The sequence below is a fragment of the Echinococcus granulosus genome (assembly GCF_000524195.1).
Source record: "Echinococcus granulosus chromosome Unknown EG_S00013, whole genome shotgun sequence".
In the NCBI taxonomy this organism is placed as follows: Eukaryota; Metazoa; Platyhelminthes; class Cestoda; order Cyclophyllidea; family Taeniidae; genus Echinococcus; species Echinococcus granulosus.
This window is the reverse complement of record NW_020170393.1, coordinates 459,281-475,737: the sequence shown is the minus strand read 5'-3', so window position 1 is coordinate 475,737 and position 16,457 is coordinate 459,281. Positions and strand designations below refer to the sequence as shown.

Genomic DNA, 16,457 nt, shown 5'->3' with positions numbered 1-16,457 from the left:
CATCAGTCGGCCAGCGTGTGATGGAATATCAAAACGAAGAAAACGTAGCCGAGCGGTTGTGCGGATGCGGAAGTTGGAAGCAGACGGAAGTCGGACTCACACGACAAACATCTGCACGGGGTAGGAAACTACGGAAGGTGCGTTTTGTCTGTGGCAAGGGAGGTAAGAAGAAGGCGGACAAAAATAAAGGTGGGCCGTAGCGCTAGCAGTAAGAAGAGAAGACGAGTGAATGGGTGGGGGGAAGAGGTGAATTATAACTAGAAGGATGCTCTAGGAAGGAAAATAAAACACTGAACAAAAATAAACGTGCAGCCACAGGCAACGCAGCGACTCATATTTTGGGCAGTTTGGCTGCGGTCACGACGGGATTGGTCTCGCGAATGTACCGTCTCGCGTCCGCCTTGTAGTCGAAGGGACAGGCGTGCAACTCCGCGTAGCGGTGCTTCGAACAGAAGTTGCGCTCACACCTACAGAGCGCCCAAGAAAAATAAAACTATAAGCTACTAGTATTATTTCACGCCCGTTATTGGGTGGCTTTGTTTTCTTCACCCTTTTCTCTTTTGACTGCAATTACTTAAATTGCTATTGCCTCCATTATTGAGCGATGCCTGCATCGCCAGTAGAAATGGGTTGGGATTGTGCTTAAGCTAGTGCGATTGCACTACAAATCTGAACCACGCAATCGCACAAGTTGCAGTACAATAAAGAAAACAGCATTTGACGAGACGCCAACAGCAGAATGAGGTGTGCCAACCTCCACGCCTGCTAGTCCGAGGAAAGCATAAATTTGCATCGAAACTACACTAGTATAGCCTTATCAGGATGCCTTGTGTCGTTTTCTGCAGCGATTTCACTTTGCGGAACCTAAGATGCACAATTTTGTACGAGTTTCATGCGGAGATGAACACACTAAGCTTTTCCTATTTACGCGAAGCTGTGGAGGAAAAGGTTGTGACAGCCCTATGAAATACTCAATCGACTCCACTTTCCAAGAGTTTATGGATCGCTTTATCACTGAATATTTTTATAGACAAGTAAAAGAGTCTGATGTGCGATCTTCTAAACGTTCCGTTTCAGTATCTGAGTAGGAATTCAAGTCTATTGCATGGAATAGGTCAGTACTAATGGAGTAACACTACAAGGTTGCATTGGGGCCGATGAGGTAGTGCATTATGCCCAAAGAGAGACTGTAAATGAGAGCAAAACTCGGATGTAAGAAACTTAAGGATGCCAAAAAATGATCAAAGCTAAAAGAAGAAGTCGAGAGTACAGACCTGCAGGTGTAGGAGTCAACGAGGCCAGTCTTGCGATTGCAGCTAGCGCATCGATTCGTATTCACTTTTGGTGATCTCCGAGGAGGCTCCGATGTGTCCTTTCGCGTCTTCGAGGAAGACGACGGGTTCATCAATGGAGGCTGAGATCGGTGCTCGTCTACTGCGATCCGCGTGGTGGCGTGGCCAGAACCTGTGGTGGTAGAATGCGAGTAATGGTGATGGTGAAGCAACCAGCATACTTTAATGCAAAGGCAAGGATAGTTGAGAATTCTTCGTAAGGGAAGGTATTTCGTAAGCTGAAACAGAATAGAATACGAGCCTTCGATGCAATGGACACAGCACGCTGTGCGAAATGTAAAGCAGAAGGCCGTCCAAATTAGGGATAAAGTAATGTAGGAGACCAAAGTCTGGTTTTTATGCGTCGGCAGGCGGCAAATCGCTATGGCTGATGCTTCCTTCACCTCGTCTTGCATTTAAGGTGACTCATTGCTGATAACTGCATGGTATAGACACGCATTTACCCCTTCCTTCATATCCTCTTTCACTTACACGCAAGCATACAGATGCTTTTGTCTGGTTGAAGAGTGTTTCGCCACTTCACGCAGATGTGCAGGCGAATGGCAGGCACTGTCGCAAGCAAAGCAAAGATTTTCAGGAAAAAAATCCACTTGGGCCAAGGAGCAACTCAAATTGAATCCAAATGAAGGGAAAAGCAACCGCATTTAGCTTCCCACCATGGCCACTTAAGATGGGGAGGAAATGTACGCACGATTGAGAGGAGGATATAGACCTCGCCAACTTGTGTGACATCAGTTGAATCATTGAAAATAAGAGGAAAAATGGAAATCTGCATTCTACGCATCCTTCATTGTAAGTTCTGAAGCTGAGTAAGCTTCTAGACACGCCTACTTTCCATTAGCCTTGATGCAAGTTTGACTAGTCAACCAGAGCCTAAAACAACTTTTTCCAACGCGAAATGAACATTTAATGTTCAATGAATTCGTGTATCCTTAAAACAGTAAGATGATTTTCGTCGGCGAAAGTTTAACTAATATTTCACGCTCACTCAAAAGTAAATCAGGGAAAAAGTACTGCTTTTTGGAAGAGACATATCGATACGAAATGGAATAGGCACTGCTATAAAGAAGCACGGCCAAAGATTTTTAGGTATGAAAGGAGCTCTTCTCAAGATGCTGATTCTCCTAAAAAGAGGCCTTTCTCATTGACAAAAAAGCAATCTTTTACTTCCCAAAATAAGTAAATTTAACTGGTTTTGCCTCAATTTCAGTGAAATGGTCCGAGATGCCTAGCAAAACTACCAACATGGCCAAAAAATTTATTTTTAAAATGATAAAGAAGGGTTTTACATACTTTCACCTCCACCCCGGGTAAGATTCCCTCGCACCGTGTTCAAAATAGGAGGAAGGGTGATTTCTTCGGGAGTTGAGGAATCGTTAGAGTAGCTGCCTAATGCTTTCTTCACCGTCGGTGAGCGGCCACGCAGCAACGAGGCAGCGACGGTGGCAGCGGTGGTGGGTCGAAGTAGGCGGTCGCACTCCGCAGGGTTGGTGGCGGCGGACGGGAGGAGAGGTGGAAAGATCAAGGGGAGGGAGGATACCCCTCCTGCCTCCGTCCTTATCGTCTCCTTCTCCTCCTTCCCGGTGTTGAGGGTATCCATCAATCGATCAGAGCAACCAATTTTTGAAATATCAGGCGACTGGGCGGTCCCAAAGCGGCGCAGTCGGAGACTGCGCCCGAAGCTAAAGTTACACACAAGGATGAGTCAATTGAAAAGACACGTGCAGTGGATAATAGCAGGTGAAAAAAATTAGCGGTAATGGTTCACTTGTAGAAGGAGCAACGGGCAACAGTGCTCTGTATGCACACCGGGCGTCTCAGAATAACTGACAACTATGGGGCGTAAGAGCCGGGACAATAGACGCGCGCAGCGCACATCTGATCCGAAGTCCACATGAAAAACTGAATTACCACTAAATATTACAGAAAGGCCACACGCCATATTACAAATATGCGCAACACTGTAGAGTTTATTGAGATATTATTGATATTAAGTACGAAAGCGTGATTCATAACCTTGAATAAAACGATATGGTTGATGGGGAGACAAATAAGGTGATTATATCAACTGGTAAGGTGATAGATGGGTTTAAATGATGGTCTAGAGGGCATGGTGTGAGTTTGTGGTGACATGAAGAAGGCAATTAACTATCAACAGAGGTGCACAGTAAACAATACACCGCCAGGTTGACTATGTGATAGAAGCATTTAGCTCATGAGTACCAGTAGTTTGCATCGAGTGACACACTGACGAAACCGTTCATTCACAAACAGAATGACGTCTTGACTACTCTTCCAGCCAACAGTAAAATCGAGGATGCTGAGAAGGCGAAATCAACAAATCCTTATTCGAGATCGATGCAAAACCATGCCATCTCAGCTAACCACCAAACTTCAAAAATCAGATGGATAGGGGAGAAGGACAGAAGACCAATTTCTGTATCAGTGAGAACTCGTAGAGCAACTGCCTTTTTGGACTAACACAGACACTAACCGGCTGAAGTAGCTGTTACTGGTACTACTGCCGTAGATATCACCAACATTACTGGCGTCACTGAAGCCGGGAATAACGGCAGCAGCCTCCAAATTAGTCTCAGAGGTAGTTTTATTGGGTGCAATGCCTCTCGGCCTTCGATCGGACTCGAGAAAGCGCGAGACGAAGCGCCTTGAGGGCAGCAAAAGTGAGCTTCTGGTGATGCTGGAGCCAGAGCCAGCGGTGGCAGCAATGGTGGATGAGAGATTGTCAGTAGAAGAGGAGGCGGAATTTGATGCTACAGCGGCTGTCGGAAGATCCACGGCCGAGGTGGTAGTGTAGGGACGGCGGAGAAGCATTTTCTTGAGGCTCTGGCCGCCGCTGGAACGGATCTTCGGCATATGCGGTTTGCCGTAACTGCTAGCTTTACCAAGCGGGGGAAGGGTACCTTCTGCGCCTACGCGCGGTGGAAGAAAAAGCGATTCAAGAGTAGCATGGATGCGCGCGTTTAAGCGAGCACTGAGCTCACTCTTGTGACTCAACAAAGACAGCCGTTATTCTTTTACCCGAGAAATGTCAAGAAAAGCGTCGCAGCAAGACGATTGTGTATTCAAAATTGGCGATAAAGACAGTTTTGTGTACAAACCTGAGAAAAACAGAGCAGCACTATGACAAGTTCCGCAGAAGAGTTATAACCCCATGTTTATGCAATGGTTATCAAGCTCAAGCACACCAGTGATGTGAGATAGGCGTTCTAATGCAATCAGATGTATGACAAATGCCATGGAGATATCTTTTCTTTGTGATTACTAATTTATACAACCGTCTGTCTTATTTCCTTGCTGAATTCATTAACACTTGGTTAACCTCTCAATGACAAAACAACGTGACTTGCCGTTGTCAATGTTTTTATGTCTATTCCCGAAAAAATTAATTTAAAACCCCGTAATTGTATCATATTTTCAGAAGTGAGCACAGTGAAAAAACGCTTCACGCTCCCATTTAGTGATGCGTAATGGAGGCAATGAATAAGAGCGAAAAAAAGGTCTAAAGTAGATCGGATTTACCAAACTCAGCCCAACAGAATATCGCGAGCTAGATAATGTCAAAATTGAACCTTTGATCAACAGAGGGTAGTAGCAAATGCAGAAGTTGTAAAAAGCCTAAACCAGCCATAAAATTGCCTTAAATCTAGTAAATTTAATGGAAATCGCGGTGCAATAACGGCACTCGTCTACGATGTGCGAATTTACCACTACACGTGGAGCCAACGCAGCCCCTATCAACTTAAAGGGCAATGCGGAGTCACAGCTTAATATGCAGAAAAGCTGACCCAATACGCCTCATTTAAGTTTGACCGATGTGAAGAAACGTAATTGTATGTTGAAAATGAAAAAAAACCACTTGTATCAATTGAAACAGCATTTACGTAGGATGACGATTATTGTTTCGTTCTATGTGTCTCAGGTATGCAAGCTGGGAATTAGCGTAAGTAAACGTGCATTGAAGCGCACGTATCAAAGTGCTCGACTCCGATGCGCGCCAGTGGATGCATTCACCGAGGCGATCTGCGGAACATTTGCGAAGTCTGATGCAGTATCCACCACAGATTTCGCCATGGGAAGCAGCAAAAACGATTACTTCATGTACGGAATACATGATTGCCGAGCAATCGTAATGGGACACAGTCGATGCGGCAACACCGACAGGCAATTTTTGACTGTGTGGAAAAAAACGGACCAGTTACCTAGCGAAGTTTGAGGTTTCGCTACTTTCCGCATTGTTGACGCTCAGATCCAACTCATTCACAATGTATCTTAACACATGTGGCCCAGATGCAGGAAAGGATGCTCGTGAACGCGTTTAGCACTGGGCCTTCTATGACAAAACATTCAAGCTCTCACTTTACAAACATCGAGCTCAAATAACCACATCCCAGGGGAAAAGAGTGCTACCAAAATATGCTCGCTTTCGAAGGACATCATTTGGACATGCTTTCGATCAAAAGATATTTTATCTACCTACTACCTACTAGTCGCCGTTATCAAACGTATCATTAACACATCTCAGAAGGATTTACAATGCATTTTTTTTAAACAGTAACACAGGTCAACAACAGTACGAACCCGTTCGTACCACTAAGTAGTGTGAATGCACCACAAAACACCATGTACTGGAGGAGAAGGAAAATACGCAGAACCTTGTAAATATACTGGTGACTAACGATGTGTGCGCAGACGCCCACAAGCAGCTAACGAAGTGCTCATCTTAGAGTTAGACAATCTGGTACAAAGAAGGTCTCATCTTGAAGTGATTCCTCCACACAAAACACAGCAGAACTCACCACAGGATGATTTCAACTTTTCTTCGGTGGGTTTATTGGGCTCTTTATCCTCTCGTTTATCTTCACTTTTATGCTGTCTCATTCTGCGCTGCATTCTTTCTTCTTTCTTCTGCAACAGCTGGGCCTTTATCAACTTCACCTTCTCCACCAGTGACTCGCACTCCTCCAATTTGGCCTGCGTTACGATCGGCGATTCGGCATCACCACACGCACCTCTCCAACCACCATGGAGGGAGGAGGTGGAGGAACTCTTGCGCGTCGCGGGAGGACCAAATAGCACGTCACCCGATCGATAGTAGATCAAGCAATCCTCCAGATCCGCCAGACTGTCATCATCCTCACCCTCGTCCCCACCCAAGAAGGGAAAATCAAAAATGGGATGTGGTAAAGGTGGAGGGGGGGAGGAACTGAGATCCCGATTATCCCATTCGGGGGAGGGTGGACGGAGGAAGTAAGTAGCGCCGCCACCTCCGCCGACGCCGCAATTCGAAGAAAGACAATCGTCAGTATCGGAGACGTAAGCATCGGAATCACGACCATGAGCAGTGCAGAGGTAGCCAGCGATAATGGCGGTAGTGGTGGTTGGGGACGAAGAGGCCTGGCGATCCAAGGACTTTTGTGAGTCGCTTGACTTCAGAACAGAGGGTTCGGAGGTAGTTGAAGCAAGTTGGGCCAATTGTTCACAGCTGAGCGCAGACTCATCGGTTTGTAGGTAGGGTAACGATTGAGCAGCTGCGGAAGTAGAGAGGAGATTGCTCGAGACGAGCGGTTTTGGACTAGCTGGAGGCGGTGGCTCTGCAGACTCCTCTGAACTGGGGAGGGAAGTTGTGGAGTGACCATTTGAGGAAGTGTCTTCACGATGACGACTATCAGAGGATGAAACGCAGTAAATCAGTAATTGAGCCGTTAGGGTAAAATGGTGGACGTTCTGAGGTAAAAGTACTCACCGACCAACGACCCGCATGAATTCGAACCTATCATTAGTGTTTACAAAGTAGAACGTTATTTGCTTCTGGCTTTCCGAGTTTCCATCGTTTTCATGTAGGAGGGATGATTGGGGAATAGGAGATGAAGAGTCATCATTATCGTCTCCTCGGTCAGCGTTACTTTGGACAGACGAAGCGAAGTGAATGGTAGGGGTAAACCTGATTGTAGCAGTCGCCGCAGTAACAGGCGGGGGCCTATAGGTGCTAATTGGACCACCCTTCATGCCCAAAACAAGGCGCAACGTGGCTCCACCAGGGATACTACAATCCCGCAAAGACTGGTGATCGGAAAGCTCACCATTTTGCCAGATCAAATGCTGCTGGCCCACAGGGATGCCTAAAGGGAGTGGGAATGAATAATACCAATCGAAGTAGTAGGTTGAAATTAAAATAACCTAGTATGTATACCCTCGAAACGTTGAATCTTCGATTTGATTGACATAACAGTGTCGTTGGGAGAAACGCGAAGTTCAAACGCAGTCCCCGTCAATGTTACGATAAAAAGTTCCATCTTGGCCTTACTGGGGCGTAAATGTCATGCTCTGAAAAAAAGCACGGAAGGACAGAAAAAATATGGTGGATAAAGAGAGAAATCCGCGATTATTTGGTTGAGTTCAGTAAAACTCATACAATAACCCCAGACAGAAGGCGTCCTAACTACTTCCCATAATGAGCTATATACGCGTATTTGGTCACGAAATTGTTTCAATGATCACAAAATTTATGGGCGTGCATAAATAGAGTGTCTACATAGCTACAAATACTGAGAAATTCCGAAGTATATTATCACTACGAACAAACTCAGTAGAGTGATGTGCAAGAACATAGTCAATGAGGACCATGGTGGAAGCCAAGCAAAGAAAAAACCAAGTAATTGCCAAAGGAAATGTCCAGAAAAAACCGCATTTAGACAACAATCAATGCAAACGAAAAAGATAGAACTTAAGTGCTGGATCACCAGCAAACGAGTCAGTACAGCCGCCAAATCCGTTTATTTGAGACGCAAAATAAGTTGCTGATAAAGCTTATTCTGGGTTCCTGATTACATCAACAAAGTCCAGGGGAAAATAAATGAAATGCCTTATCAAAGGCTAGTTAGAACCAAAGTCGGACCCTCACATATGATTGGTCTAGTTGGCAATGAACCAACCTTAGTGATATACATAGCTATGCCGCAATGCATCTTATAATAGCTACTTTTAGTTACAACTTTGAAAGCATAAAACGCATGCAAGCGTCACAATTTTCTTACGTACTTAAATCCAGGGAAATCCAGCAGTACTTACTCAAGTCATACATCCAACTAGATCAGAAAAAAAGGCAGACAGTAATTCATTAGGATAATAATTTTAGATTATACAGACAACCTGTAAATTCATTATAAAATGTACCAAAGTAGTGCCATAGGTGGGGCAGCAAATTACCATGCTAAAAATTAATGCTTAACTATAACTAACTCGTCATCGCCTTAATACTGTTATCAATGACGGAGTAGGAGAACAGTGTTAAAAGAAAGGAATCAAAGCATTTGTCATACAATACATACAATCGAGGAGGACGTCCCTAACCAAATTCTTTGAAAAAAACTAAAATAAAGGTAAGTGATTTTTGTCTGGACAATTAATGGGGCTTACAAATTATTTATATTAGCAAGGAGTAAGTGCTAGTTTTCACACCAGTGACGGTTTGTGTTGGATCAGCAACGAAGTCGGTTTCTATCAACGGCTTATTGGCCTAAAGGTGTATTTAATTAAGAATTTTCACGCATTTCGTAAATTAACAAGGGGTTTGCAGCAATTCAGAAACATGTCTTTATCCTATCTGCCAATGGCGCCACTACCGATTTCAGTGCACTGTGTACGTTCCTATGCCTATCTATTCTAGTGCAACTTAAGATTTTAAAAATTATATGCTAAACTTGATATGTTACATGAATTCACTTGTCCTTCATGCAAGATCTGAGAATAAGGTCAGTGCTTTACTATTTTAAGACACACTTAGCAAGACCACTTGAACTGTTTCTAAAAACTTAAGACACACTTGTCTTAAGCTATTAATAAAATATGCATTGCTTGGAAATGGCCCAAAATGCAATTCTAAATTAATCTTTTGGTTACCGACTTAAACAACATGAGCGCATACCACAGTTCACGATGGCGGTGGTTTTGACGAGGGTAGGTCCTTGCCCGTCCGCCAAATTTCTTTAGGCATTGTGTCCTTTTGGTCGCACTGGCTCATCATTGCTTCGTCTTTCGAAACCAAGCGCGGTATTCTCGCGCAGTATTATCAAAAGACCACCCTTTATACAGAAGCTGTACGACAAGATGGATGCCATAGAGCATAGTATTGATGAGGAGGCGAATATCGGGGCTAATCTCCCCTTCAGTATTGAAAATCCCCGCCGTTTGGCTATAAAGTTTATTCTCTTTATTGGCATTGCCTTTAACATACCCTTTTTTGTCACCTATTACCAAATGAAAGCCGCCAAGAGTGGGTAGGGAATATGTGTAGCTCTCCTTCTGCAGGATAATTTTTCGCCCAACTTCGGTCCCTTCTTATGTACTTATCTAAATAAACTAAATGACTTTATCACTTATCTTTTCTGGGCTGCATCAATAAACCTTTAGCATTGCCATGAATGTCGGTGGTGGATGGTGTTGCAGCTTTGTCGGCGGTGGGGTGCGTTTTGTTTAGACTTCCTACAGGGAGTGATGGCGTCCACGAGTGCTGTATCCGCGCAGCTGGCTGTATATAGGGTCGCTGGATGAAGTGCAAGCTGTCCGAGGCGTTTGAAGGTACCCGTGCGACTCGAGCCTTCGCCGGAACCGTAATGGGGCGCATCGGTGTCGGCGTATAGAAGAGCTGTGGGCACGGTTTGGGGTTGCGTCAATCAAGGTGCAAGTAAGATCCACGAAGTCACAGGCATTCGCGTGGTTGAAGCCGTGTTTGGGGCGATTGTGCTGCAGTGGGCGGTTGTGTGAAATGAAACCTTGCCCTAAAACACCAGTTTTTTCGCGCGATGCCAAAGCGTTGTTTGGCCATCGACCATCAAGGCTGCCTTAAATGTCACTTTGTTGGAAAACCATGACCCGACTGCATCATTTTACAGATCGTTTGTATGGCGCTCTGGCATTGACTGGCACTTTCACCGGGTTTACTGCTCCACAGACTTGTTTGGCCGATTAGAGCGAGTGCAAAGTTATATTATTTACAAAACGCTAGCGTATCGCACGCGTCGGGGTTGCATGAGAACCTTGACATTTCGCCAGCAGCATCCTGGTGCTCGCACGGCTGCCTACTTGTGCTTCCCAAGATGTTCATCCCCCCAGTAGAGTGTATTTTGACCCCAACAATATAATCATGATCCAATCTTCATATAATGTATCGTTTTGGGGGGCCTAATTAAAGCCTTCGATAGCAGTGTCTAGCACTCAAATTATCCCCAATTCCTTACATTACAAGAAGCCACATCTAAGGCCAACGCTAATACTATCACTTTAAGTGAGACGCAGAATTTGGACATTTTCTGTGCATATTTGGTACTTTGACTACATGGGATTTGACCCATTTGATGGTAGGAATTTCCGTTCGAAAGCGGTTAAAAAGGCGCCGTGTCCTTCTTATACATTATTTGGCCCAAATAGTCAAGATGTATAATAAGTAATTAAGGAAAAACTACTCTGAGATGTGCTCCTTCAATAGTATTAATGGCCTGCTGTTTTATTTTGTGAGATAAGTTTAACTTCTTATTTTCATTAGAATTACCCCACACTGTTGTTCATAAGCACGTGTTTAAAAACTATACTATGCTAATTCGACAGGAACGCTTACTTTATTCCTAATAGGCAGAATGAATTATTTCAACAAAATGTGCAGACATTTTCTAGTTCTCTTATGCGGTTGTCCTTTTCTTACAGAGAGTGACGAATTCATTTGTAAAGCGCTGAGTCCCTTTGTGCTAATGCATACCGATGTTGCGTGCAAAAAAGCTAAGAGGCTATTCATATAGCTAAAGGGCCGGCCCGCCAAGACGGAAATGTGGGTCTTGGCGACTGAGAAGCCCATGTTGTTAACCATACACTTGGAAAAATATCAGATCACCACACAACCTCCTACTTCTTTTGAGCATAGTGCCCTTTGCCTTGGCTAAACCGGATATTTGCGCGATTCGTTAAATATTGCAAAAGAGGATCTAAGATACTGTATTATTACGAGCTATAATATGTTAAGTGATAAATTTGCAACTGAAGAAGAATGCTATCTCTTAATGTTAGCACATGTCATAGTTTTGACCAGAATTGTTGAGAGTTAAGTCCTTTGTCAAACTATCCAAATCCGAGGAAAAATCATTTGAGCAATGGTGCTGAATACTGCATGGTGCTTAACAGCGTGCAACATTAGGGAAGGCAAATAGTATACTCTAGTATTATGATGTAAATATTTCCGTTGGAGGTAACAGCAAGCCTTTCTTTTAAATCTACTACACACCAAAAATTGATTTTGTTCCAACAGTACTTATTATGTAGGATTGGTACGACCATCTAAAGCAGATATCGAATCCTCCACATTAGGGGCGGGAGATAACTCTCCATTTAAGTCAGGCCTGATCATCATTTTGATAGGTTTCTATTGCTGCTGCCTCTAATGAAGCATTCCGTGTATTCTCCCAAGCCACATTAAAACATACCATTCCAAAAATCTTGACTTAGTATAGTACTACCGAGGAGCGATGGGGCCATAGGGATGGCTAAAAGGCCTAAAGGCAGAAATGCAAACCATGGAGCCTCAAAAGCCCGAGTAGATTAGTAAAAGTTTAACCTAATGTTGTTTCACTGAAGGGTGGATATTTCATTGACAGACACTGGCATTTAAAGAAACATCTATTTACTCACTTATTTACCGATATGTGAAAAAGCTAACTTTGAGCTTGATTAACTGTTGATGGATAATGAAGAAGCACAGGTACGAATGACTTTGCTTCTCATAGTCTCCTCATTAGAAGTAAACTTAAGTTCAACTATTACAATTTCCAACTTTATCTGCGCCTTTGAGCATAGACCAGCTTTGGGTAGTTAAACCCCTTTTACGTTCCGGATGCTTTTGAAAAATTTGTAAAATCTAGGGGAACACTACTAAGCAGGAGTCTTGAAGTAGTCAACAAGAAGTGAATGGTCGATTGTCTTACCAGAGAATGGATGTGTCTCCCATCACAAAGCGACAAATGCATTTTCATCGAATTTCATTTGTGTAATGTGTTCACTCCAGAAAATTGCAATAAATACAGATATGAAGGGGTGAACAGGAAAGAAGAATCCTGAAATCTACCCCAGTATGTTTAAATGCAGAAATCGCCTACAAAAATAAAGGAAAACACTGAATGCTTCCTCTTCTATCCTCCCAAACCTAATGTGGAAGAATTGAAAGTCGGGAGCATTTACTAGGATTTGTAGCTAACACTTCAACGGAAGCAAGGTGGTTTGAAATTTCGCGATTCATTTACACCACATCCCTTCATCATATCACATGACTCATTGGCCAGCCTAATGTTGAAATTTGATTAGAATCCATGATAGATCCATCATATATATAGTCACCACATTTTAGTATTGATGAAAGATACTTTTGAATCATTTGCCATCGCAGGTGACGCTACGTAACCCTCCGAGACTTCCCTGAAGACGATTAGTGACAATACTCGGGCATAATATGTATTTGAGACCTACAGAAAGGGCATAGGGCTACTGGCATAGCCTGGAGGCGGAACCACTTGACGGAGGTACAATAGCGGAGCCCTAATTGGCTCCTCTCCTCTTTTTATCGGCGACAGCCACGGTCAACGTCCCGCGTGTCATCACAAGGCAGTCAGTGCCGTAAGGGAAAACGCCCACGAACCAACCGCACTAGTCATGGAATTTGCATATAACCGGGACGACATCTGACCACAATATCACAGATCCTTCTTGACAATTGCGCTGGATCTGGAGTTTCGTCCTGTTTGCGCACTGTATTGAGGGAAAGGAGAATGTGTAGGTCATCCCGCATGTTCATCGCCAGTCGAAAGAGAACTTGTCCAAAAGCAGAATAATTTAATAAGGGGCGGTGTTCTAAGTAGTTTTATGGGAGTAAGAATTCATGTTTGTTCCTCCTTCTCACCTTGTTCCCACTTCAGTGCAGCCCAGTCATACCTACCTGCCTAAATTCTATCCAGCAAATAGAAGGGTGGAGGAGGTACCGTGTAACGAACTTCTTCACACGGTTCACGGCTAGGGTTGGTTCAGTTGCTAATACTCTTCCTGCAGAACATGACACCGTGGTAGACGTCATTTTCAACCCCTCTGACAGGAATCGTTACAGATTCTTCCATCCGTAGTCCAAACTCTTCTTGCGTCACGCTATGCCTTGTTGCCTAGCAGTAGAAATTGGGGAAGGTGTTCTTTGTTATAAATGCGGTACTTCGAGACTTCCCAGAATGTGTGTTGCCGACGAAGAGAAGGTGCCTGGCAGCTCGGCGGAGGTACAGTGGCGGAGTCCTGAGTAGCCTGTTGCTAAAACCGTGAGGGGAACAAACAATTAACGTATTACAGTCACATTTGTCCTGAAAGGTAGTTTTAAACTGTAACTTGATTTAAAAGGCGTGTAGATGAGGATTTTGTTGGTTGATTGGCCAGTATCATTTTAGAGACCGCTTTAGCAACTGGAATTGCGTTAAATGAAACTCATATTTTTAAAGGATAAAATAATCAGCCCTGAAAGTACACGTGAGCTGTGTCTCTTCGGAGGGAACACAAAATTAGTAACAACAGTGTCGATCTTTGGAAAGTGAATGTTACCCTGGAAAAGTTAGAAACGGCAGTCCGAGAACACTTTAAAGGCGTTTTGTGAAGTCTCAAGCAGAATTTCGCATGGTATATGATGATAATGCTGTCTGCTACTGAGGTACTTCGTATTTTGTGTTGAAAATTGTGCGCACCCAAAATGCCTTACCTTTGGGTGGAAAAATCCTGTTTCCCTCGGGAGAAAAGAAAATCAAATGGTTTTCTTTGATCGCCTTACAGGCGCTTCGTGACAATTCGAAAGTAGAAGGTGAGAGTACTCCTGGTGATTGTTTTCACCCAGTGATTTAAAGGGGGACAAAACAGGCAAAAGCGAGGGATGAAAAAGGCCGATTTTAGCATTTAAGTCAAATGAAATATTTGCAGTTAAAGACACCTCTGCGAGAGGGGAATTAGGATTCAGACTACCCTACCAGAGTCATTTGTGCTTTCCATGAATTCTGATAAAACGTAATGTGGCGCTTCGAGACTTCTCTGAAGACTGGATAAGACATGGTACTCGGGAGAGAGCATGCACCATTTGACATACAGTATGGCTGGGGACTTCCGGCATGACCCGGAGGCCAGGTGGCACGGCGGAGGTGGGATGGTGGAGCGCCTAAGTGAAACCTTTACCAAAACTGAGAGTTAAACAAACATCTAAGGTGCTACATATTAGCAGCATTAGTGTATTTTTAAAAAACGCCATTTTTAAACTTACTTCCTCCTAGAAGCCACGAATAGATTATTGAGTGGCGTGACAAACCGGAGAGCTGAGGGTTGCATTAAAATAATAGCTACATTTTACTCCGAAAATGCAATTTAGGAGGACCTTAAAATACTAAAATTGTTTCAGTCTACGTATATTTAACCTCTTTCAGCAAAAAAATGTGTTACAACTTTAGAATTTTAGCATAAATGGAAGCATTTGAGCATATGGTCAGTATTACCGGGCGATAGTGCTTTGTGCGTGCATAATTTGCATTCTGAGCTTTTTTACGATCTTGGGACTTGGTCCCCTCGCCGAGAGCGTGGATTCCTGCGATGACAGTCTTTCAGTTCTTCCGGGCGCCTATACCGCTCTGCTCTTGCTCGCCTCCTGTGCCATGCCATGCCATCTTGGGCAACTCCGACCGCTGTGGCCTAACGCCCCTAAGCTACCTGGCGTTGACCAATGAAATGTTAATTTACTGCCATTGCTACATTTTTAATGGGTCTGCGTACCATTTCCTCCACTCAAAAGCCCAGTTAGTGTCAAAATGTGCTACTGGCGTTAGACAAAAATTACGAAAAAGGACTCAGCTGTCAAAAGTTCAACCTGTCCAAAGTCAGTCGGCATGGAGGTGCTGTGAAGCATTATTTGATCCAAAAATGATAATACATCGTATTGATAAACTAACTACGCTTAAAGTAAAAATGAGGACTATTACAGTTAGCAAATCGAACGCATCACTTTTACTGATTTCTACAGTGCTTTAGTTGTTTGTTTAACCCTTGGTTTTAGTAACGGGACACTTGGGGTCCACCTATTGTACCCTCGCAAGGTGGGGTGGCCTTCGGGCCACGCCAGTAGCCCCCACAACTCCTTTCTTACGTCGACTGCACAGTTATGCTTGGAGACCGTCTTCTTCCGCGTTCAAGGAAGTCTTGGGGCGCTACAGTTCCTTTTATCAATGATGATGCATACAAGGGGGAATTCAGAAAGTGTTTGTGCCATTTCAACCACAAAGTGGAACATCAATTAAAATGCTTAACCACCTGAAAAATCTAATGATGTTTATGTAAAAAACTCATTTTCTGCAGCATTTAAATGGGGAAATATCGTGCCTTACCATCTTCAGAGAAGGACTCTGCAAATTTTTGGAATGAGTGCATTAAAGGACGAAACCCAACAAAGGTTAACTTAAAAAGTATTGTAGAAAATGTGGGGAAAAACTATTTGCTTAAACCTTACTCGAGTGGCTCACACCATAGCTGTTCACATTTCTTGTTGCGTTGCGACACTTGCTTCTGTCTAAGGGAAAAACTGCCTTCCTGGTTATGGAGGGCAAGTTGAATACTTGTCTCCAGATCTACAATGGTACTGCACCTGATAATTACCGATAAAGGGAAGCCAAATTAACAGGTAAATTTCTATTAAAATTATTCACGGGCACAAAATTTAGATGAAATAATTTAGAAATAATGGCCTATTTGACGTTATTCCTTCATTTAAGTGGGCAGGTCTGAGCGCACCAGTAGCACCCAAAATCTCCCATAGGACGGAAGGAGACCTACTGCTATGGCAAACTTGTGCTGTCGACGTGGGGAAGGGGTTGTAGGGGCTACTGACACTGCTAGCAGGCCAGTCCACTCGGCGAAGGTACAGTAGTGGGGCACCTGAGTGGCCCCTTTTCCCGAACTGAGAGTTAAACAAACAAATAATTACACATGCCTATCCACTACAGCCTGTAATAGGAGGCATTGTAAAATTCTTTTGATTCTGACTTT

The 16,457-nt window shown here is 43.7% G+C and overlaps 2 protein-coding genes across 2 annotated transcripts; one reads left to right on the top strand and one right to left on the bottom strand. All coding sequences in view use genetic code 11, as the record gives it.

Annotated features, from left to right (window-relative positions):
- Positions 1-331: 331 nt before the first annotated feature.
- EGR_02761 (AN1-type zinc finger and ubiquitin domain-containing protein) lies at positions 332-7,666 on the bottom strand (the record flags this gene model as incomplete). Its single annotated transcript, XM_024492010.1, has 7 exons — positions 332-467; positions 1,275-1,464; positions 2,646-3,034; positions 3,847-4,282; positions 6,170-7,035; positions 7,117-7,492; positions 7,564-7,666. The coding sequence occupies 7 exons, from the start codon at positions 7,664-7,666 to the stop codon at positions 332-334; spliced, it is 2,496 nt and encodes an 831-aa protein (XP_024353504.1).
- Positions 7,667-9,308: 1,642 nt separating this feature from the next.
- Positions 9,309-10,012, top strand: EGR_02760 (hypothetical protein; the record flags this gene model as incomplete). The annotated part of the gene is made up of 4 exons (XM_024492009.1): positions 9,309-9,329; positions 9,363-9,649; positions 9,783-9,834; positions 9,911-10,012. The coding sequence occupies 4 exons, from the start codon at positions 9,309-9,311 to the stop codon at positions 10,010-10,012; spliced, it is 462 nt and encodes a 153-aa protein (XP_024353503.1).
- Positions 10,013-16,457: the final 6,445 nt, after the last annotated feature.